Here is a 19,327-nt window from a genome sequence, read left to right on the forward strand (position 1 = left end):
TTAAATGTTTTCTTTCAGCTCATTTAAAAATACTGGGTTAGGTTAGTTTTCATTTACTTTGTGTCTGCATTTTTCTGTTGTGTTCACAATCTACTAGGTCTGGCCTTCCAAAGTGCTACTCTTACCTTTGTAAGTTTATTTTGCTGTCATAATACCTCCTGGGATCTGCTTTCTCTGGATTCTTCTGCTATCCACTACAATCTGAACTTCCCCTTCCCCTTCCCCATAGTGTCTCTGTCCTATTCAATTTGATTTCTGAAACTAGCAGCTTTCTCTTTGTATGTTGTTTTTTCTGGAGGGAACACTATGCAGGATAGTTCTGAAATCCTCAAAGGCCTAGGTCACCACAGAACTCTGATCTCTTGCTGATTCTGTGTACTTTTTTTCCACTCACTTATAATTCAGAACCTCTGATGGCTTCCTTGAATGTTTCAGTTGCTCTCAAACCTGTTTTTCCAGTTGGATCAAGAAATGATATCTCTGACTAGAGTGGTGGCAATGAGGATGAAGAGAAGTGAACATTAAGAAAGGTATTTTAGTGATATGATCAAGGAGAATTGCTTATGGACAGTAAAAGTGAAGAGGTTCTCAAAAACAGTTCTTGGCTTGAGCAATTGGACGGTTTTGCAGAAATGGGGGAAACTGGGAGGTGAGTGGTTGGTAATGGCAGAAGCAGGAACTCTACGTAGCTATATTAAGTTTGAAGTATCTATCAGATAGCCAAGTGGATATATCAAAAAAAATATCTTTGAACTGAAAGGAAAGGTCTGCTTAGATGTCACTTTCTTTGGGAAGCCTTTCTTGAATGCCCACTTCCCATTCCATTAAGCTTGTTAACCCTTCTAACCACAGCATCCTTCAGCACTTCTATTGTAGCCTTTATCAAATTTATATTGCAATTTCCTATTTATTGGCCCATTTACTCTGTTAGACTGTGAGCTGTTTGTAGAATAGAATCTATGCTCTTCATTTTTTTTCTGTTTCCTTCCTGGCACAATGCTTACAGTCAGGTGTTACTATTTGTTTAAGGCATGCATATAACAAGACAGTCAATTCCATTTTTTTCCCTATAGTTGCAATTATTGAAAATGATTTTCCAAATTCAGCAAAAATTTGCCCATCTACTATTGAGGACATACTTATGATGCTAGGTGCTATTCATTTACTTGTCTGAATACTATTTGTTTTAGATCATATTTGATCTTATGTCTAGATGAGCATATTAAGTCTTTCAAATTAAGCATGTAATAAAAAGCTCAATGTTGTTTTCACATGCAGTATCCTAAACTATGTCTTCTCAAAATTATTTTGTATTGTCTCCTACAGCCAAATGCAGGATTTAATATTTATAATATTAAATGTCATCTTACCAAATTCAGCCCCAACTCCAAAAATAGAGATAATTTAATTAATTATCTTAATTTAATTAAGATAATTTAAGATATTTAAATATCTTGCCTTATACTGTAACCTCCTAGTGCTCAGAGGCAGAAGTTGAGAGCAGAGCAAATGAGCCAATTCCAAGTCCTTGTCCCCAGCTTCAACCAGAAAATACTTTTTAGTTAATAGAAAATTAATTTTATGATAGAGTTTTTATTTTTGTCAAAACAGTTTTTGTCCTAAAATTTTTCAAAACCACTTTCTAAAGCAAGTCACTGGTAACTTCTCCAAGAATGTAGTCGACACTATTCCCTTATCCCTCCCCCAACTTGCCACTCCACCTAATTTAAATGATTTTAATGTTAAAATTTTGTCTGATTTACACAATGTTGATGAAATTGTGTGCTAATTTTAATACATTATTAATCTATTTAAGTTACCTGGAAAAGATCATAGCAATTTGGTGTCTTAGTGAATATTCTGATATGTAGTTTTGAATTCCTGCCTTCCACCTTTCAACACAAAATGGACTTTTGCAAAATAATTTATCAATTAAAAATGCTTTCAATTCAATATTGTCTCACACGTTCTGTGAAAAAAAGCTGCATTTTTTTTTGCCAAGTTCAGAAAAGGGATTTTGCCATTCTGTGGCTAATTCACAGTCTATTTGCTCCACTCCAGTTCTTCTTTTCCCTCTTTCACCAGCATACCAGCTGTGTTAAAAAGAAAAGTCGTATTGTAGCACCAAAAAATTTTGTATCAAGTGTTGTGGAAGATAAGTTAATTTGGGAACTATCTAACACCCTTTCAGACTGTTTGTTAAACCTGGTATAGACCCAATCAATCATATTATGCTTCAGCTCATATTTACCATTTTAGTAAAATCTCAAGGAAAAAACACTATTAAATGTCTTGCCTATGTGCAGATACATTGCCATCTAAATTTATTTACTTTTTGATAAGATTAACACATCAAGGGAATAGTATAGCATATTTCTCCTATGACTACATGTTGGATTCTGATAATATTCCCACAAGGTCACATGGCAACTTGATGGTACAATTGAAACCAGAATCCTGGGATTCCGATTCTGAGGATTACTCTTTCTACTATGCCATGGTGATGTTCAAATACTTGCAGGAGATGCTAATCATAAAAATGGAGCACCAGCATAAAAAAAATAATCAAGATGAAACAATTTAAAGGTAATGTACCCTCATAGTCCTCTCCCACTTAGACAATTCTTCCTTCTTCAGTTTCAAGTTACTTAGTTGGCCAAATTTTTTAACTTAAAACTGAACTCAAGTCTGAATATCAGCTTCTACTAAGCCAATGTAGAATAAATGAAATTATTACAACCTGACATTGTGATCTCCCAAGAAGTGCAATGCAAACTATTTAATTATTTCCCCTCTCACTCCTAAAATAAAATCATCTTTGGCTGGGAAATGACTGTTTACACAAAACAATATGTAGAAATTAAAACACTTTAATATAATATAAACATTTCCAGAATATAGACTGATTTTGTACCAGTACTTTTTGAAAGCTTTTTAAAACTATATATCGTCTAAACTTATCATAGACTATTTCATTTTCACTTTCAGAACTAGAAAATACAAAAATACACTGCAAATTAGATTTAACAAACAAAAAAATCAGTCTAAATTTCTTCATAAATTTTTCTTGGAGAAAACCAAGAAACAAATAAACACAACAACAACAAAATACCAACAACACCAACAAAAACCCAAACAAGGAATGGATTCTGTAATGCCTGGTAATTCTCTCATTTAAAATAAATTATCTCCCATGGGTGAATAATTCACCACCACAGCCATTTGATGAATAGAAGTAAAGACAACCTCATTAAGTAAAATTACATTATATGTAAGAAACGTAATTTTGCTTTGCTTTTTTTTTAAGAAAATGAGGAAAAGTAGCTTGAGGAAAAGGCATATTGAATACTTTTACTTCACTTGGCTTTTGTTAGAGGTTAAAGTTAACTCTTCATTTAGGAAAATTCAAATAACAACAATTTCATGAAACCAAACTCTTCAAACTTATTTCTTCAATTCAACCTTAAGGTAACAAAACTAAAAAATTCAAAATCCAAGAGTAGACTCATCCCAAAGCATTATCTTTCTTCAATAGGTTTCATTTTCTTTTCTATTCTTATGCTCTTCTTTCTCAGAGACTAGGTTTACACTTGTTTCTTCTTTCAATTCAATTTCAATTTTTATACCCTCAAAACTAAACTTTCCTAAATTGACAATGTCCATATTCACCTCTTCTCTTCTTCATTGGATGTTCTTGTTTTTTGTCTAAATCCATTTTCTAAATTGATTTCCTCAATTCATCCTCAGGTAATCAAAATGAAATGTTCAAATTCCTAGAACAGACTTATCCCAAAACACTGACTCTCATATTTTCTTCAATAGGTTTCCTTTTCTCTTATGTTTTTATGTTTTTCTTATGCTCTTTCTCAGAGGGTAGGTTTAAGCTTGTTTGTTTCTTCTTTCCATTCAATTTCAATTTATACACACAAAAACTAAGCTTTTCTGAACTGATACTGTATGCACTGTTTCTTTTCTTCACTAGATGTTCCTGTTTGTCTAAATCCATATTAACTTATTTCTTCAATTCATCCTTAGGTAAACAAAACTAAAAGTTCAAAATCCAAGAATAGATTCATCCCAAAGCATTTCCTCTTCAGTCTTTTCTTCAACAGATTTCTTTTTCTCTTTCTTGTGTTTACGTTCTTCTTTCTCAGTGGGCACACCATGGCTTTTTTTCTTTTTTCGATGTTTAAGCTTTCCTGAGCTGACACTGACTTTATCTCCCTCTCTTTTCCTTTGTCGGATGCTCTCTTCCTTCTCTAGATCAGTATCTCCATAACTCTTTTTCCTTTTATGCTTGGACTGCTCTTTCTCTGGCCTTTCTTCACCTTTCTCCAGGTGCCTTCTTCTCTTTTGATGTCTCCGTTTATGACTTGCTTGATGGTCACCGGTACTGTTTTCTGAGGAAAGGTGTTTGTAAACTTCAGATTCTACACTGTATGGGCCAGAGTTATTTTCTTGTTGACTAAGGCTCAGGGGTACTGGTTTTTCTGGGAAATAGTCTCTGATGGGTTGACAAGAGGTCATAGAGTCTAGTCTCTGTTTGCTGTCATGAGCTGGTAAGCAATGAGGTAACTGGTTTTCCACTGCTTGTGAAATACTGTATGATCCTGTATAGGTCTGGGAAGTCTCAAATGAGAGTTTTTGCTCAAGCATTCTATGTTTGGGTCTGGAATCAACCATTTCTTTGTACTTATGGGTTTCCATAGAGCTATCACTAATCTTTCTAAAACAAGTCTTTGGCTCTAGTCCTCTGGCTTTCTGCACTTTGATGTAATCTTCAAGTTCATCTTGGAAAGAATCATAAGTCCTCTTTGAATGAGCTGGTAACCAGTGATGTAACTGGCTTTCCACTGGTGAAATATTATATGGTTGTTGGTAGGTCTGGGAAGTCTCAAGTGAAAATCTCTGCTCAAACATTCTTTGTTTGTGTCCAGAATCACTTTCTCTGTACCCACGGGTTTCCATAGAATTCTCTCTTACCTTTCTGAAACAAATCTTTGGATCTAGTCCTCTGGCTTTCTGCACTTTGATATAATCTTCCAATTCATCTTGGAAAGAGTCATAGGTCTTCTTTGAATGAGCTGGTAAGCAATGAGGTAACTGGTTTTCTGCTGTTTGTGAAATATATGATCCTGGGTATGTTCGGAAAGTCTCACATGGGAGTCTTTGTTTAAACATTCTATGTCTGGATCTGGAATCAAGTACTTCCCTGTACCCACGGGTTTCCAAAGAACCCTCTTCCATCTTTCTGAAACAAATCTTGGACTCTGGTCCTCTGGCTTTCTGCACTTTGATATAATCTGCATATTCATCTTGGTAAGAGTCTTGTGTCTTCTTTGAATTCTTCACTAAATTGATAACAATGGATTCTCTGCAAAGAAGACAGCAGAAAGTTACTTAATAGGTTATTTTATTCTGAATATTTTCTTTGCTTTCAAAAAGATGAGTCTAGAGAAACACAAACAACAAAAGCCCAAACCAATTTTAAAAGCCTACTACAATACAAAAGCTATAAATCATCACTTTTTATGCCAAAACAAAGTAGGAGGGATTGTCAGATATCTCCCATGTACCTCACAATTTTTTATACACGCAAAGATTTTCAGGGCTGAGATAAAAGGGAAGATGGGTACAAAGGTGCAGACATAGCTGCTACATAGTCTTAGTACTTAAAATGTAAGGCATGAGGGGATAGTGGGAAAGGACCAATAATATTTAGTGCCCTGAAGATGGTCTGATCGGAATGCCCCATTATTTTAAAAGTTTAAATTAGTTCCACATAGAGATCTCAATATATAATGGCTATTGATTTCTGGAACCCTAAGATTTAAAAGAAGAGTCTAAATGAAGGTTAATTTTGTTAATTGGACAATTTACCTCCTAAGTATTTTGTATTTCTACTTTGAGTAACATATAACAGAATAAATATAATATTAACAGAAAACACTATGCTTTGATTTTTAAAGCAACAAATCAAAAATACAATAGCTAGATGCCCCTCTATCCTGCTACCTGACTTATCAGTCACTAATTGTCCACCTAATCCTCTCCTCCATAAAACAACAGAATAAAATGGAAGAATTATTTATTGAGCTTCTATTATGTGCCAGGCTAGGCACCGTACACATATTTTTAATATTTCATTTTAACCATTTCATATTAGAGCTGTCCAAAGTTATACACTTGTTAGAAAGAGAAATCCGATATTCCAATCTAGATCTAACAGCAAGACCTTTGTTCTTAACCACTGTACTTCACTGGGAGGATGATGACCAAATCACTGTATTTCCTGGAACTAAGTAACCTTCCAGGAATTATTTGAGTTTGTATGGCTCAAGAGAATGATTCTCTAGCATCTCCCCAGAGAAGGACAATGCTGTCTGGTCAGGAGGGGTGCCAATTATCTAGCTCTGCCAGCATACTATCATTGCTAGAGAACTTCCCTAGGGGATTCCAGTAGCATGTACTATGTGACAAATACCATCAACTGTAGCAGTATCAACTCATAGGGAAATGAAAGCCTAGAAAGTTTGTAAAATATATGCAAGGTTACTTGACAGAAGCCCTGCTCTTTGGTGTTACAGGAGCATTTTGGTAAAAGATACTTACTTAATTTGGTGTTCACTTCCTTGCATATGGGACCGGAACATTTCTAAAGATGTAAAGGTGATATTACAAATATGGCAAATGTAGGTTCTCATACTAAATGCTGAAAAAACAGAGAGTCCAAGTTAAGAAGGTCAATATGGATACACTTAAAATCCAAAGCTGGACAGGAATTTACTAGAAATCATCTACTGAACTTTCCCAATTTAAAGATGAGACCCAGAGATGTCAAATAACTTGGTCAAAGTCAGAGAGCCAATCAGTAATAGAGATAACCTCTCAAAGCCCATGCTTCTTGATTTAAAGCCCAGAATTCTTTACATTTCACCACACTGTTTCTCTAACCTTGGCCTCTTTCCTAGGCAACTGCTATCTCCTTGCCTATTGTCAATACATGGAAACGCAGCAAGCACTTCAAATTTAGTACGCCCAACCAACCTTTGCTTCTTAATCCCTTAACCAACTTTTTTGCTTGCTCCTAATTCTCTTTCAACCCAACAAAAACCTGAAATGTCCCAAAAGGTTAAACAAAAACAAATTTTTACTCTCTTACCTGAAATCACTGTAGTGCATTAGTTTACCAAAAGTAATTTCCACAGACAGATTTTAGAAAGGAGAGAGGTTCAGTGAGCCCCACTCTCAGGATAAAAGCTGAAAGCAAAATTCTAAAGCAAAACTACTAGTTACCACTTCCAAAGAGTTAAGAACTATAGAATAGGTATACTATCTACCTCTCTATTCTGCTTCTTAGGTAGAATTGAAAGGGGATAAATTAATCTTTATTTTCTTAACCTCATCATCCTTCCACTTTCTCTTTGGTCAGAAGTAGCAAATAATAAATTTTATAAGCTAAATATAAAATAATCCTACTCTAAAGAAGAGGAAATAAATTGGTGGCTGCAGTAATTTTAGGGTCAAGTGAGGTCATGTTTTAAAACAAACAGCAACTTAATCATTCAAAGGATGCTAAACTAATCATTATCAAGTGTACTAGCCTTGTCCAAGCAAAGATTATTCACAGAAACAGGAGAATATTATCAAGGAGAAAGAAAGATGCTAACTTGGAAAAACACGAGGATTCTGCTTATTACCGACATATACTCTAGTGAACCAGGAGAGCTCATCAGGTTACGCCAAAGACTGAATGAATGATTCCTTATAATTATCCTCTCTCGCAGTGCTCTGATTTCATGTTCACCAAGTTATTTTTTGATTATAATTTGTTTCCTGTATTCTTTGATACCAAAAAAGGGATACCCTGGATGATAGATTCAAATTTTAAAAACCCTGGGAACTGAAAAAATATACTCCTCCTACCATAAATCAATACTAGAATGACAATGTATTAATTTAAATCAAAATGTTTCCCAGACTTCTCTGATAAGAATTAGAGTATTATATAAATATAGATACCTAAGCCCCTTCCCTGGAGAACATGATATGATATCTGTGGGAGAGGGAATTTGTATTTTAACAATACCCCAGGTAATTATTATTAGAGAATGTGCAGGAAATACACTAATGGAATACCTTTCTAGTTCTTTGATTATTTATCAGTGTTTGCCAAGTTTGTTTATGATCTGATCAAGTCCCTGATTTGAGGCTGATCTACCCCGAAGATTCTGGACTTCCTACAAAGCAAAGGACTAAATCTAGGACTATGCATGCTCATGACAAACCTTTTATAAAATTATTAATGTCCTTATTTAACAAGTGTGAAAATTAAGGCTTAGATTCACTTGGCCAACACAAGGCATTTTGAGAGCACTCAAGTTATGTAAGATAAGCAGGAATCCTGGTTTCTTCTAGCTTCATGGTTCTCAATGCTAGCTACATATTAGAACCATGTGGAAAACTTTAAAAATATTCATGTTACAGTTCCACATTGGGGCATTTAAATCAGAATCTCCAGGAGTGGAACCAGGCTTTCTTACTTTCTGAAAGTGTTTTTAGATGATTTTTCTATACAGCCATTGTTGAGCACCACTAATATTGAGCTAATGATCTTCATTATGATTATAAACTCAGATTATATTTGAGGTTTTGCATATTTGTTTAGTACTTATACAGTATATAGTATACATAATGTTCTCCTCAGTTCCTCCTTTGTTTCTTCACAAATTGGATCAGAAGATTATAAATAATATTGGGAAGCCTGGGCAGGGATTGAGCATCTGCCTTTGGCTCAGGGCATGATCCCGGAGTCCCAGCATCAAGTCCCGCATTGGGCTCCCTGCATGGAGCCTGCTTCTCCCTCTGCCTGTCTCTGCCTCTCTCTCTGTGTATCTCATGAATAAAAAAACAAAATCTTAAAAAAAGATTATAATATAGGTAATAGAGGGGCCTAGAGAAACTGCAGGTCACATATAAAAATTCGAGAGGCAGTTCTGGAACTGTGGTCTGATTACTATTACTTTAGCCCTTGTCTTTTTCATACACTGATATTTTCTATCTTTTTCTAGATATAGACATATCAGGAAATAATATATATATAAATGGTATAAACACTTTCTGTGAAGATATGAAGCCTATTTATTGGCTCCAAGATCAGAATTCCTGGTCTAATCCTTCTGTAACATGCCTCCACTATGTTTTTCTTTTCCTTATTTATTTTTTCTATATATTTTTATTGGAGTTCAATATGCCAACATATAGCATAACACACAGTGCTCATCCCGTCAAGTGCCCCCTCAGTGCCCATCACCCTCTTTTCCTTTTTTAATTGAAATATAATTAATATATAATGTTATACTAGTTTCAGGTATACCAGCAGAATGATTCAGTAATTTTATACATTACTTAGTGCTCACCAAGATAAGTACACTCTAAATTTCTTTTATCCACTATGTTTCTTACACTTTCTATTCTCCCATCTTAGTCTGTTCCTCGGTCTTCTCTAACTTTGTTGCCCTCAGCTCTGCTAATATTCCTTGTTTTTGACTTACTCCAGAAACTCAAGCTTCTTTGCATCTTGTACCTTTCAGAATCTTCCATAACCTAACACTTGTGATGCCCATTTTTCTCCTAATCACAGCTCTATCTTATAACTCCCCAGACTAAGATCTTTGTTTTCAAAGCACAGATTAGGGAAATGCATGTCTTTATAGTCTAACGTTGTGGTTCTCAATCCTATCTCTATATTCTAATCAATTGGAGAGTTAAAAAACAGGAAACAAAACACTAATGTGTAGGTCCTAGGGATTCTAATTTAATTGATTTGAGGGATGGCCTGAGCGTTGAGATTTCTAAAAGCTTCCTGCATGATGCTAACATGTAGTCAAGGTGAGAACCACTGGTCTAATAGTTTAAATAGAAAACAATCGAGAGCTACATATAAGCAAATACGCAACTTAGTGTGAGATTTACTTTTTGAAAAAAAAACAGAAAAAGTCTAATTTACCTGTTTTAAAGGTATGACAGGCGAACAAACATTTCAAAAAAAGTAACATTTGTTAAGGACCTATTCTGTGATGGGTACTGCATATACCGCTTCAACTTCATCCTTTGACAATCCTGTGAAGTAGCCTTATTTTCACTTTACACCTGAGGAATCTGAGATACAACTGGTTAAGTGACTTCAAACATATCTATCAATATATATTTATCCTTCTACATGACACTGCCTCTCAATAAACAATTAGCAAATATTGAGAAAAACTATGTACTTATTACCATATAAAGTCCTGAGATGGATATTGCAGAATAAAATATAATCCATTGTCTCAAGAAGGCTAATTCAGTTAAGGGGCTATAATTAATGCAATTGGCAACGAACAGTGAAGTCTATGAGAAATCAGAGGAGGGGGAGAATACCAGTAGCCAAAGCAGTAAGGAAGTTATGATGGGTCTTGGAAGACAAGAAAGGATTTGAATTATAAGGAAGGCAGATAAGGGCATTCCAGGGGATGAAAACAGTATCAGATATGGCAGAGACAGAAATAAGCATGATGTACTGGCTTCAAATAATCTGTTCAATAAACACTAAGCACCTATGTGGCACCAAGCATCATGCTAGATTCTAGGGGTACAAGATCAATAAAATGGGCAGGTTGCTCACAAATCCAAGTGAGAAACAGATATATAAACAAAGAATTTCAGTCTCACTTGGTAAAAGAGGTATGCTTAAGGGGTATTAGAAGCTCAAAGAAAGCAGAGACACTTAGCACAGTATGGGGATCTGAAGAAGGCTAATGGAAGAGATGATGCCTTAGTTAAACTTGGAAGGATGAAAAATAGTTAACTTGATGAAAACAGTTGAGAAGACTATTGAACATAGAGGGACTAGCATGATAGAAGCGTATTAGTGTTTATAAGAACTTAAAACTTGGAATTGTTGTAGAATAAAATATAACAGGACAAGATGGGAGAGGCAATAGGGTGTTAGATCAGAGAGATATATATGTTATGCTAAGGAGCCTAGACTTTTATCCTGTGTAGTGGGAAACCTTGAAATGCTTTAAGTAGTAAGTAACATGGTCAGCTATGTTTTAGAGAAATCTCTCCTCTAGCTGCAATATAGAGGATAAATTTGACAAGAACAAATTTCAAAGTAAGGAGACTACATGCATGTAAATAACTAGACCGGGCAAGAGATAAGGAGGGCATGGGCTAGAACACAATAGGGATAGAGAAGAGCAGGAAGATTGGTGAAATATACCATTAAAACTGGCAAAACTAAAAAAAAAAAAAACCTGGCAAAACTTGGTGACTTATTGAATATGGGAGATAAGTTTACCTGAAGGGTGTGAGAAGGGGAAGTGTAGAAGAATGGAAGAGAGTCTTGGAGAGTGGTGTAGGTTTTGAAATCATTCTGAGAGGAAAGCGAAGGAAAAGGTAAAGGATTAAGTAGGATTACAAATCCCCAGAAATTAGATTCCAAGACTCTGTTGAGGTACCCAATCTCTAGCTTTACATAATTTTCCATAACATCACTCAGTATCCTGAATGTAAAAGTAGAAAAGGTGGACTGTGGAACTGATCCAGAGTTGAAATCTTGCTACTAAGGAGTGAGAGAATAACAATGACGTATATGCAAAACCTTCCAAGTGAGAGAATAACAATGATGTATATGCAAAACCTTCCAAAGGGTTGTTACAGCACTGAAGTGTGAAATGATGGTAGTGGAAATGTAATAGAAGGGTCTAGAAAGGAAAAAAAAAGTTCTAATAAGACTTGATAAGATTTATTGATGGACAGGATATAGGAAAATTAAGTAGTCGAAGATGCCCTAAAAGACTCAAATGTAGGTGACTAATAAATAGTGGTACTATTGTCAAAGACAGGAATCTTGGGAAATTCAAGTTGGTTTTACAGAAGATTAATTCAATTTTAGATATGTTGAGTTACAGGTAAAGGTGAGATATTTAAGTGCAATAATGAGGCTAGAAATTAGTAAGATAAATAAAACAAATACAATAAATAAAAAATACATACATACTTTAGTTCCATATCGTTATGGTAGCCATTCCTGTGCTAATAAGATCTGGGCTGGATGAGGGACATGAAGAAAGCAGTGGGAATGATGAAGAAAGAGATTAGGTATAGTAGGAACATATATAAACAAAACAGGGAAAAAGGCAGAGACAGAAAGAAGGTAGAAAATGAGTAATGAATGAAATAGTTAAGGTGTCATATATCGAATTGTATCTGTTTTACCACTTGCTCGCTTATAATATGGGCTTCTGCTGTTCTGTTCTTTGAAATTCTCATTAGCTAATTTAAATTCTCTACCTATTTTTTAATCCTTCACTGTTTACTGTTCTTAAAATGGAACAGTCAAAGCAGGGCTGAAAGTTTGTTCTCTATTATGCTAATGGACAGCACTCCCTCCCTGGCCAGAAGAAAATTTCACCCAAATCCTCCTCTTATTCTAATAACCTTGAAACTTCAGAATGATAACATGACCCTCCCTTTAGACGTGATCAGATTATATACACTTCTTATAGCTGACTCAGTTCCAATTTTACCTAATGCCAGCCATTAAACTAGAAGGTACTTATTTCAGATATCCTCACTCCAGCAATAGGATGAATATCTTAACAAGTAAAAGTCTTGTCATTTCTCCAAACATCTATGTTCAGAAGCTCTACCACTTTTATTTCTGTACTTGCCTAAATCAACATTCTTTAAAATCCTAGATAAAAACACAGACCTCTATCTAACTTTTGGGGATATGCTGAATCACATTAATTAGGAAATTTAAAATAGTACAAATACAGGGTTATATCACGATTAATAGTTCACTGATTCTATATTAAACTAATCTCTACTGAGGTAGGCCTACTCTGTGCCAGTTTCTCTCTCTAGCACTGGAAATACAGATGAGTTACATAAAATACCTTCCCTCAAAGACCTTACATTCTAGTGGGAGATATAAACACATGGAGAGAAAATTAGACATGCAGGCTAAGGAAGCACAGAAGTTAAGTCTTGAAGGAAGTGAAAAGGCTTCCTGAGAAGTAGCACATTAAAGAATGATTAGGAATTAGCTAAAGAAGAGGAACATGGAGATGTTCCAGGCAAAATGACAGCATGAACAAGGGCACAGAGACAAGAAATAGGGTAATGGTTTCTGGAAACCATAAGCAGTTTGCAGGTTCTGACCTATACGAGATCATGACAAGAAGTAGCAGGGGATAAGCCTGGAAAAGATAGGCAGGGAGACAGGGACAAGATGGTAAAGAACTATGAAGCTTAGGTTTTTATCCTCATAAAAATGAGAAACAGTTGAGGATTTTAAAGTAGGGAATGACATGGAAAGATGTGCACTCTAGGTGAAACACTCTTGTGGTTAAATTGAGGGTAGATATGCAGAGACAAAACCGATGGCAGGGAGAGTAGTTAGGAGGCTGTGGCAATATTCTAGAACAGTGCTTCTCAAAAGTTACTGTGAATACAAATCACGTAGGGATCTTGTCAAAATGCCATTTCTGATTCAGTATGTCTGCAGTGAGACCTGAGATTCTTTTTTTTTTCTAACAAGCTCCCAAGTGATGCTGATGATGCTGACCACAAGCCACACTTTGAGTAGCAAAGCTCTAGGAAAGATGTTGAGGGCCTGACCTAGTATGGGAAGAGTAGGACTGGAGATAAGGGAACAGGCAAAATAGTCATGGCTTGCTGTTTCATTATAAAAAGTGAAGAAGGTAGTATTGTGGGATTCACATTTAACTATAGGTTTCTACTCAGAATGACTGAGTAGAGTGAGATGGATATGAGGTAACCAGGTAAAGCAGTAGTTGCCAGTTGGATATATGAGTCCAAAGCTTGACAGAAAGGTCATTAAGCATACAGATAAGAGATGAAATCAGGGGAACAGATAAGATCTGTTTGTAGAGTAAGGTCAAGAATGGAGCCACAAGAACACCTACATTTAGGCAATGAATTATATTTAAAAAAAAAGAGCCTCCAAAGAAAACAGAAAAACAAAAAACAAAAACAGAAGAACTAGAGCATAAGGAGTTAATATGATGAAGAATAGGGCTTCAAGGTGGGAGTAATGAGCATTTTCACATGAAGCAGAAAGGTCTAGTAAGAAAAGAATTGAAAAATAACAGTGAGGGGAGGAAAAGAAGTGGGTGGAAGAGAGAATATGAAAAAGGAATAAAATACACTAGTAGTGAGAAGGTGCCTGTGGGGGAAAAATGAAAAAAAAATGGTTAGAAAAGCAAGTGGATTATTCCAGTCAGGATCAGAATCTTTACTGTGCCTGAATTCTTGCCACTCTATCTCCTTTGTTAATTCTCTTTCCCACTTCTACCAATCTAAATCATATACTTCCTCTATGAAGGTTTTCTGAACCATGATGCTTCACTCCCCTAGTTACCAAAAATATGTACACGGAAATTCATGTCTGTAGCCTCTTTCAATGAAGTGTTATTAACCCAACTAGTTTATACACTTGCTCCTTCAGGGAAAATGGTATATCCTCATTTGTATTCCCAATAATGACTAGCCTAACACCCCAGAGACACTTTAGCCATACTTAGTGACTGAAAATATAATCATGTGACACTAATTAAAAATACTTCTTTATGTACCTATGATATAACATGGAGCCATGGGAATACCTATATATGATTCTATAATTAATAAAGGTCATCTAAACTTTTCTGAGTCTCATTTTCTAGAAAACTGACAGAACTAGATGGACTCTGAAGTCTTTACTCATCTAAAATTCTATGATCCTATCAGTACTATCAACTTCCTACTCAATAAGAGCAAAATGATATATACATAAGCCAGTATACTTTATAAAATATAAACTTCCTATGAAAGAGTTTTGGGATATTTTTACTGTTTACCATTTGCATCTGAATTTGCTGGAAGAGGTTTCTCTCTTATCTTGTCTACAAACTTCTTCCTAGCTTCATTTCTTTTGTGTTTTTTCCCAACATAATGTTGCTGGGCCATTAATGGACTATTAAAGGAAGCAGGACAGAGCTTGCAATACTTGTTTGGATTATTCAAATCCAAAGCACTGCTGGAAGAGGAAGGCATAGTCTTGTCTTTAATCCCACCTGGAGGAGGCTTGATCGCAAGGGGCTTCAGAAAAGTTGATTCTGCAGAAGTAGTAAGAGGCACATCTGCTGAAATAGTTGTAATGAGAAGTGATCAACATATATTCAGCTATTAGAGCTGCATTCATTATAAAGTATTAAGGAAATTCAGAATTCTTTAAAAACCTGCTATCTTTGGACTTTTTCCACACAGGGCTGTTGGATAAAGGTACTCAGGTTAAAAAGAATTTCCTTCTGTGAGAATAGAAATTCGAAGACAAGTCTGTCACCAAGTTTCTCCAACAAAAGTACAAGAAGGAATATTAGCATCAGGCATTGGCTAATTATACTCATTGGAAAAATAGATGAAAGCATGAAAGCTTAGGATGGTTCTTGAAATTACTTAGGGAAAAACAGATGGTATCAACTTCTAAGTTGGTGTCTTTCTTGAGTAGCCCAATAAGTTTAGATCTGTGGTGTTTGTAACAAAATAAAATTTATGCAGTTGTTTAAGGCTACAAAATTATGTGTTTTCACAATTATATAGTTATTTCAGAGCTATTAGATTTAGTATCCAACCTGAGCTCAAATTGATGAATTTTGGGGACTGAAAATAAGACTTGACAAGATGCTTTCTATTATAGGGCATAATGATTCTAACCCCCTTTAGATGACATAAGAAAAAATAAATATACAAAATTAGACTAGAATAAGTTTAAAAATAATTCTGGTTTAATTTATTAAGAATATAGTATGTTTTAACGCTGGATAAGGCCTACAATATGAGTTAGAAATTAATGTTGGTAAATTTTCCATGCTAGGCATGCCTTATTTCTAAAATGTTTAACCTAGTGGAAATGTGGTAAATTATTTATTCCAGTGGATTAATCATCTTTTTTTGTTCTAGCACACAAAATTCTCAAAATACAAGTTTGGTTTTCCAGGGTACACTCTGCTACCTTAGACCAGAAGTGAGATCTTTGGGTTAAATTTCTCATGTGCTGGTGACTCAACATTACTAGAAAGAGGAAAGAGGCAATGTTTGAGAGTTCTCTGTATCTTTGGGATCTAGCATAAAATAAGTGATCATTACTGATTGAGGATGTTGGTGGTATTTTTTCTTTATATTCATAAAAAGAATGAATGATTAGGGTAGAGGGAGATTCCATAACTTATTTATTTTTTGCTTATAGTTATAGTCAGAAAATGCCACACCATAAATATATTATGGTGAAAATACTAGTCTGAACACACATATGAGGTAATGTTTTACAAAGTATTAAAGAAAAAAGTGAGATAGATGGCAAGGGGAAGTATATGAAGGAGATAAGATTTTATGATTTGATTAGAAATGGAGAGCTCAGGCTGCTTTTTGTTGTTTCTCTTTAACAGCATAGAAAATTACTTGCTTTCATTTGTATTTAATAAACCGAAAAGGAAAGGTGATAACATTTCTTAAAATTCAGTGAGCAATTAATAATCTCCATACTAAATAACAAAGACACAGAAGAGATTAACTAGGAAGAAGAATAATCAAGTTATTACTCCAGAGTGAAAGTCTCTCCAATTAAAAAAAAAAAACAAACTTGGATAGCAAAGTTGGAAAAAAAAAAAAAGAATGAGATACCCTGTAGTGAAGCTAAAGAGGTGAATGTAATCTTACCCATCTCTGGCTGAAATCCTGATGGAGATACCTGATCATGCTCCTCCATTAACTGCTTCAGTTTTTTAGCATGGACTTTTCCCACATAGTGAGACTGAGCAACAACTGGGGAGCTAAATATCATGTTGCAGAGATCACAAAATTTGTTTCTGTCCACTACTTCACTCCTATGCACCTGAAATAAGCACAATCTTGTTAGAATGATTTGATAACTCAAAGTTTAGAATTACGACATCAATATAGGTCACTCACCTGAAAATTCCTAACATCCATCTTCATTTTCTTACCAGGCACTTCATTTTGTTCCCCATGCATTTGAAAATAAAACCTAACATTTTGAGCATGTTTTTCACTCTGAAAAAAGATATAATATGACTTTGTTTATTTAATAACAGAGGCATCCTGAGTTACACCTCTTTGAATTTGAGGATAGCACTGGTGAGCTGTAAAAATGTGGTGTGTACCAAGTTTATGAAAGAGCTTCACATGCTTCTTCAAATGTCTAAATCTCAGTAAAATGAAATAATGCTATAATTTAGAGGTAACTTTTATATTCCTGTTTTAGGCAGAGATTCCTGGTTGCTTTCCAGTATCAAATTTGTTCTTAGTTACACTTCTTGGACAACATACCCAGCTAAAAGACTGCATGTTTCAGCCTCCCTTTCAGTGAAATGTAACCATGTGACTAGATTCTGGCCAGTAAGATATAATCTGAACTGCTGGGTGGAACTTCTGGGAAATCTCCTTGACAGACTGAGGGATAAACCCTTCTAAACTTCTTCCCTTCTGTTTCTGGAATCAAGATGGAAAGGTCAGAGTTCCAATAGTCATGGGACTATAGGGGACCTTGAGGACAAAAGCTAGCTCAGCAGAACAGAAAGAAAATGCCTAGGTCCCTGATGGGGTCATGGAACTGTCATATCAGTCCTGTACTTCCTATCTCTCAAATTCTTTTATGTGAAGATTTTAACCCTTCTAGGTTAAGCATATTAGAAAAATCTCTAAAAAATGTGTAATGAACTATATAAGAATAACAAAAATGGTGTAGGTAGAAGGGAAACTAACATTCCTGAGCATATGCTGTGACACAACCACTATCTACAGAATTTTAAATTATGAAATAGATCCATCTTATAGAAAAGCACAGGCAATAATATAGCTGGAGCCCATACCCATCACCCGGTTTTAACAGATGTTAACATTTTGCTATCGTTCTTTCAGATCTCCTTTTTAAAAGATGTAAAATTTTATAAGTATAAAGTCCTATCTCCTCATACCCACAATCCCTTACTCCTCACTCTTTCCCTATAAATAATCATTATCTTAAAGTTGATCTATATTGTTTCCTTTCATGCTTTTATTCTTTCATTGCATATGCATGTACTTATAAACAGTATTATATACTACTGTCATTTAAAATTTTTATGGGGACACCTGGGTTGCTCAGTGGTTGAGCATCTGCCTTTGGCTAAAATCAACAAGACAAGAAACAACAGGTGTTGGCAAGGATGTGGAGAAAGGGGAACACTCTTACACTGTTGGTGGGAATGCAAACTGGTGCAGCACTCTAGAAAACAGTATGGAGGTTTTTCAGAAAGTTAAAAATAGAACTACCCTAAGATCCAGGAATTGTACTACTAGGTATTTACCTAAAGAATATAAAAATATATAATTCAAAGGATGCACACACACCTATGTTTATAGTAGCATTATCTGTTATAGCCAAATTATGGAAACAGCCCAAGTGTCCACTGACTGATGAATGGATAAAGAAGAAGTGGTGTATATATATATATACATGTGTATATATCCATTCATCAGTCAGTGGACACTTGGGCTGTTTCCATAATTTGGCTATAACAGATAATGCTACTATAAACATAGGTGTGTGTGCATCCTTTGAAAAAAAATATATATGAAATCTTGCCATTTGCAATGACATGGATGGAGCAGGAGAGTACAATGCTAAGGAAAATATGTCAGTCAGAAAAAGACAAATACCATATGATTTTACTCCTATATGGAATTTAAGAAACAAAACAAATAAGCAAAGGGGAAAAAATAGAGGGAGAAGCAAACCAAGAAACAGATTCTTAACTATAGAGAAGAAACTGATGTTTACTAGAGGGGAGGTGAGTGGAGAGATGGGTTAAATAGATGATGGGGATTAAGGAGTACACTTGTCCAGATGAGAAGGGGGTTGTATGGACATGTTGAATCACTCTACTGTACACCTGAAACTAATATTAAGCTGTATGTTAACTAACTGGAATTTAAATAAAAACTTAAAAAGCATTCAAAACTTCTATAGTACTGTTCTATTTTATATGTGCAATAAATAATATACAGTGAGCTGGTCTGATAGTATTAACCAAGTTGTATACTAAAGAGGAAAAAATCACCTTCTCAAGTAAAGTGTTTGTATGGAAATGCTTTCAAATATCTGGAAACTTATGTATAATTTTGATTTGATGACTTAATAAGCTTAAGCACCAAGCTTACAGATGGCAGAAAAATTCAAATTTTATTTTATTTATTTTTTTAATTTTTTTTTAAA

General features: G+C 35.0%; 1 protein-coding gene across 5 annotated transcripts in view; it reads right to left on the bottom strand.

The window, feature by feature from the left end:
- Nucleotides 1–2,919: 2,919 nt before the first annotated feature.
- ZMAT1 (zinc finger matrin-type 1) overlaps nt 2,920–19,327 on the bottom strand; it is a 31,803-nt gene continuing 15,395 nt past the window's right edge. The window contains exons 3-7 of one of the 5 annotated variants that reach the window (XM_055337328.1): nt 17,023–17,124; nt 16,771–16,945; nt 15,129–15,197; nt 6,613–6,712; nt 2,920–5,374 (exon numbers count right to left, since the gene is read on the bottom strand). In XM_055337328.1, the coding sequence (XP_055193303.1) occupies nt 4,054–5,374; nt 6,613–6,712; nt 15,129–15,197; nt 16,771–16,945; nt 17,023–17,124 (1,767 nt within the window). In that variant the 3' untranslated portion in view covers nt 2,920–4,053. Of the gene's footprint in view, nt 5,375–6,612; nt 6,713–10,009; nt 11,289–12,046; nt 13,239–15,128; nt 15,198–16,770; nt 16,946–17,022; nt 17,125–19,327 lie in introns of those variants that run through there. The other 4 variants (XM_055337329.1, XM_055337332.1, XM_055337331.1 and 1 more) reach the window with 4 other exon arrangements.

Source organism: Nyctereutes procyonoides, unplaced genomic scaffold, assembly GCF_905146905.1.
Source record: "Nyctereutes procyonoides isolate TBG_1078 unplaced genomic scaffold, NYPRO_anot_genome, whole genome shotgun sequence".
NCBI classification, from domain to species: domain Eukaryota; kingdom Metazoa; phylum Chordata; class Mammalia; order Carnivora; family Canidae; genus Nyctereutes; species Nyctereutes procyonoides.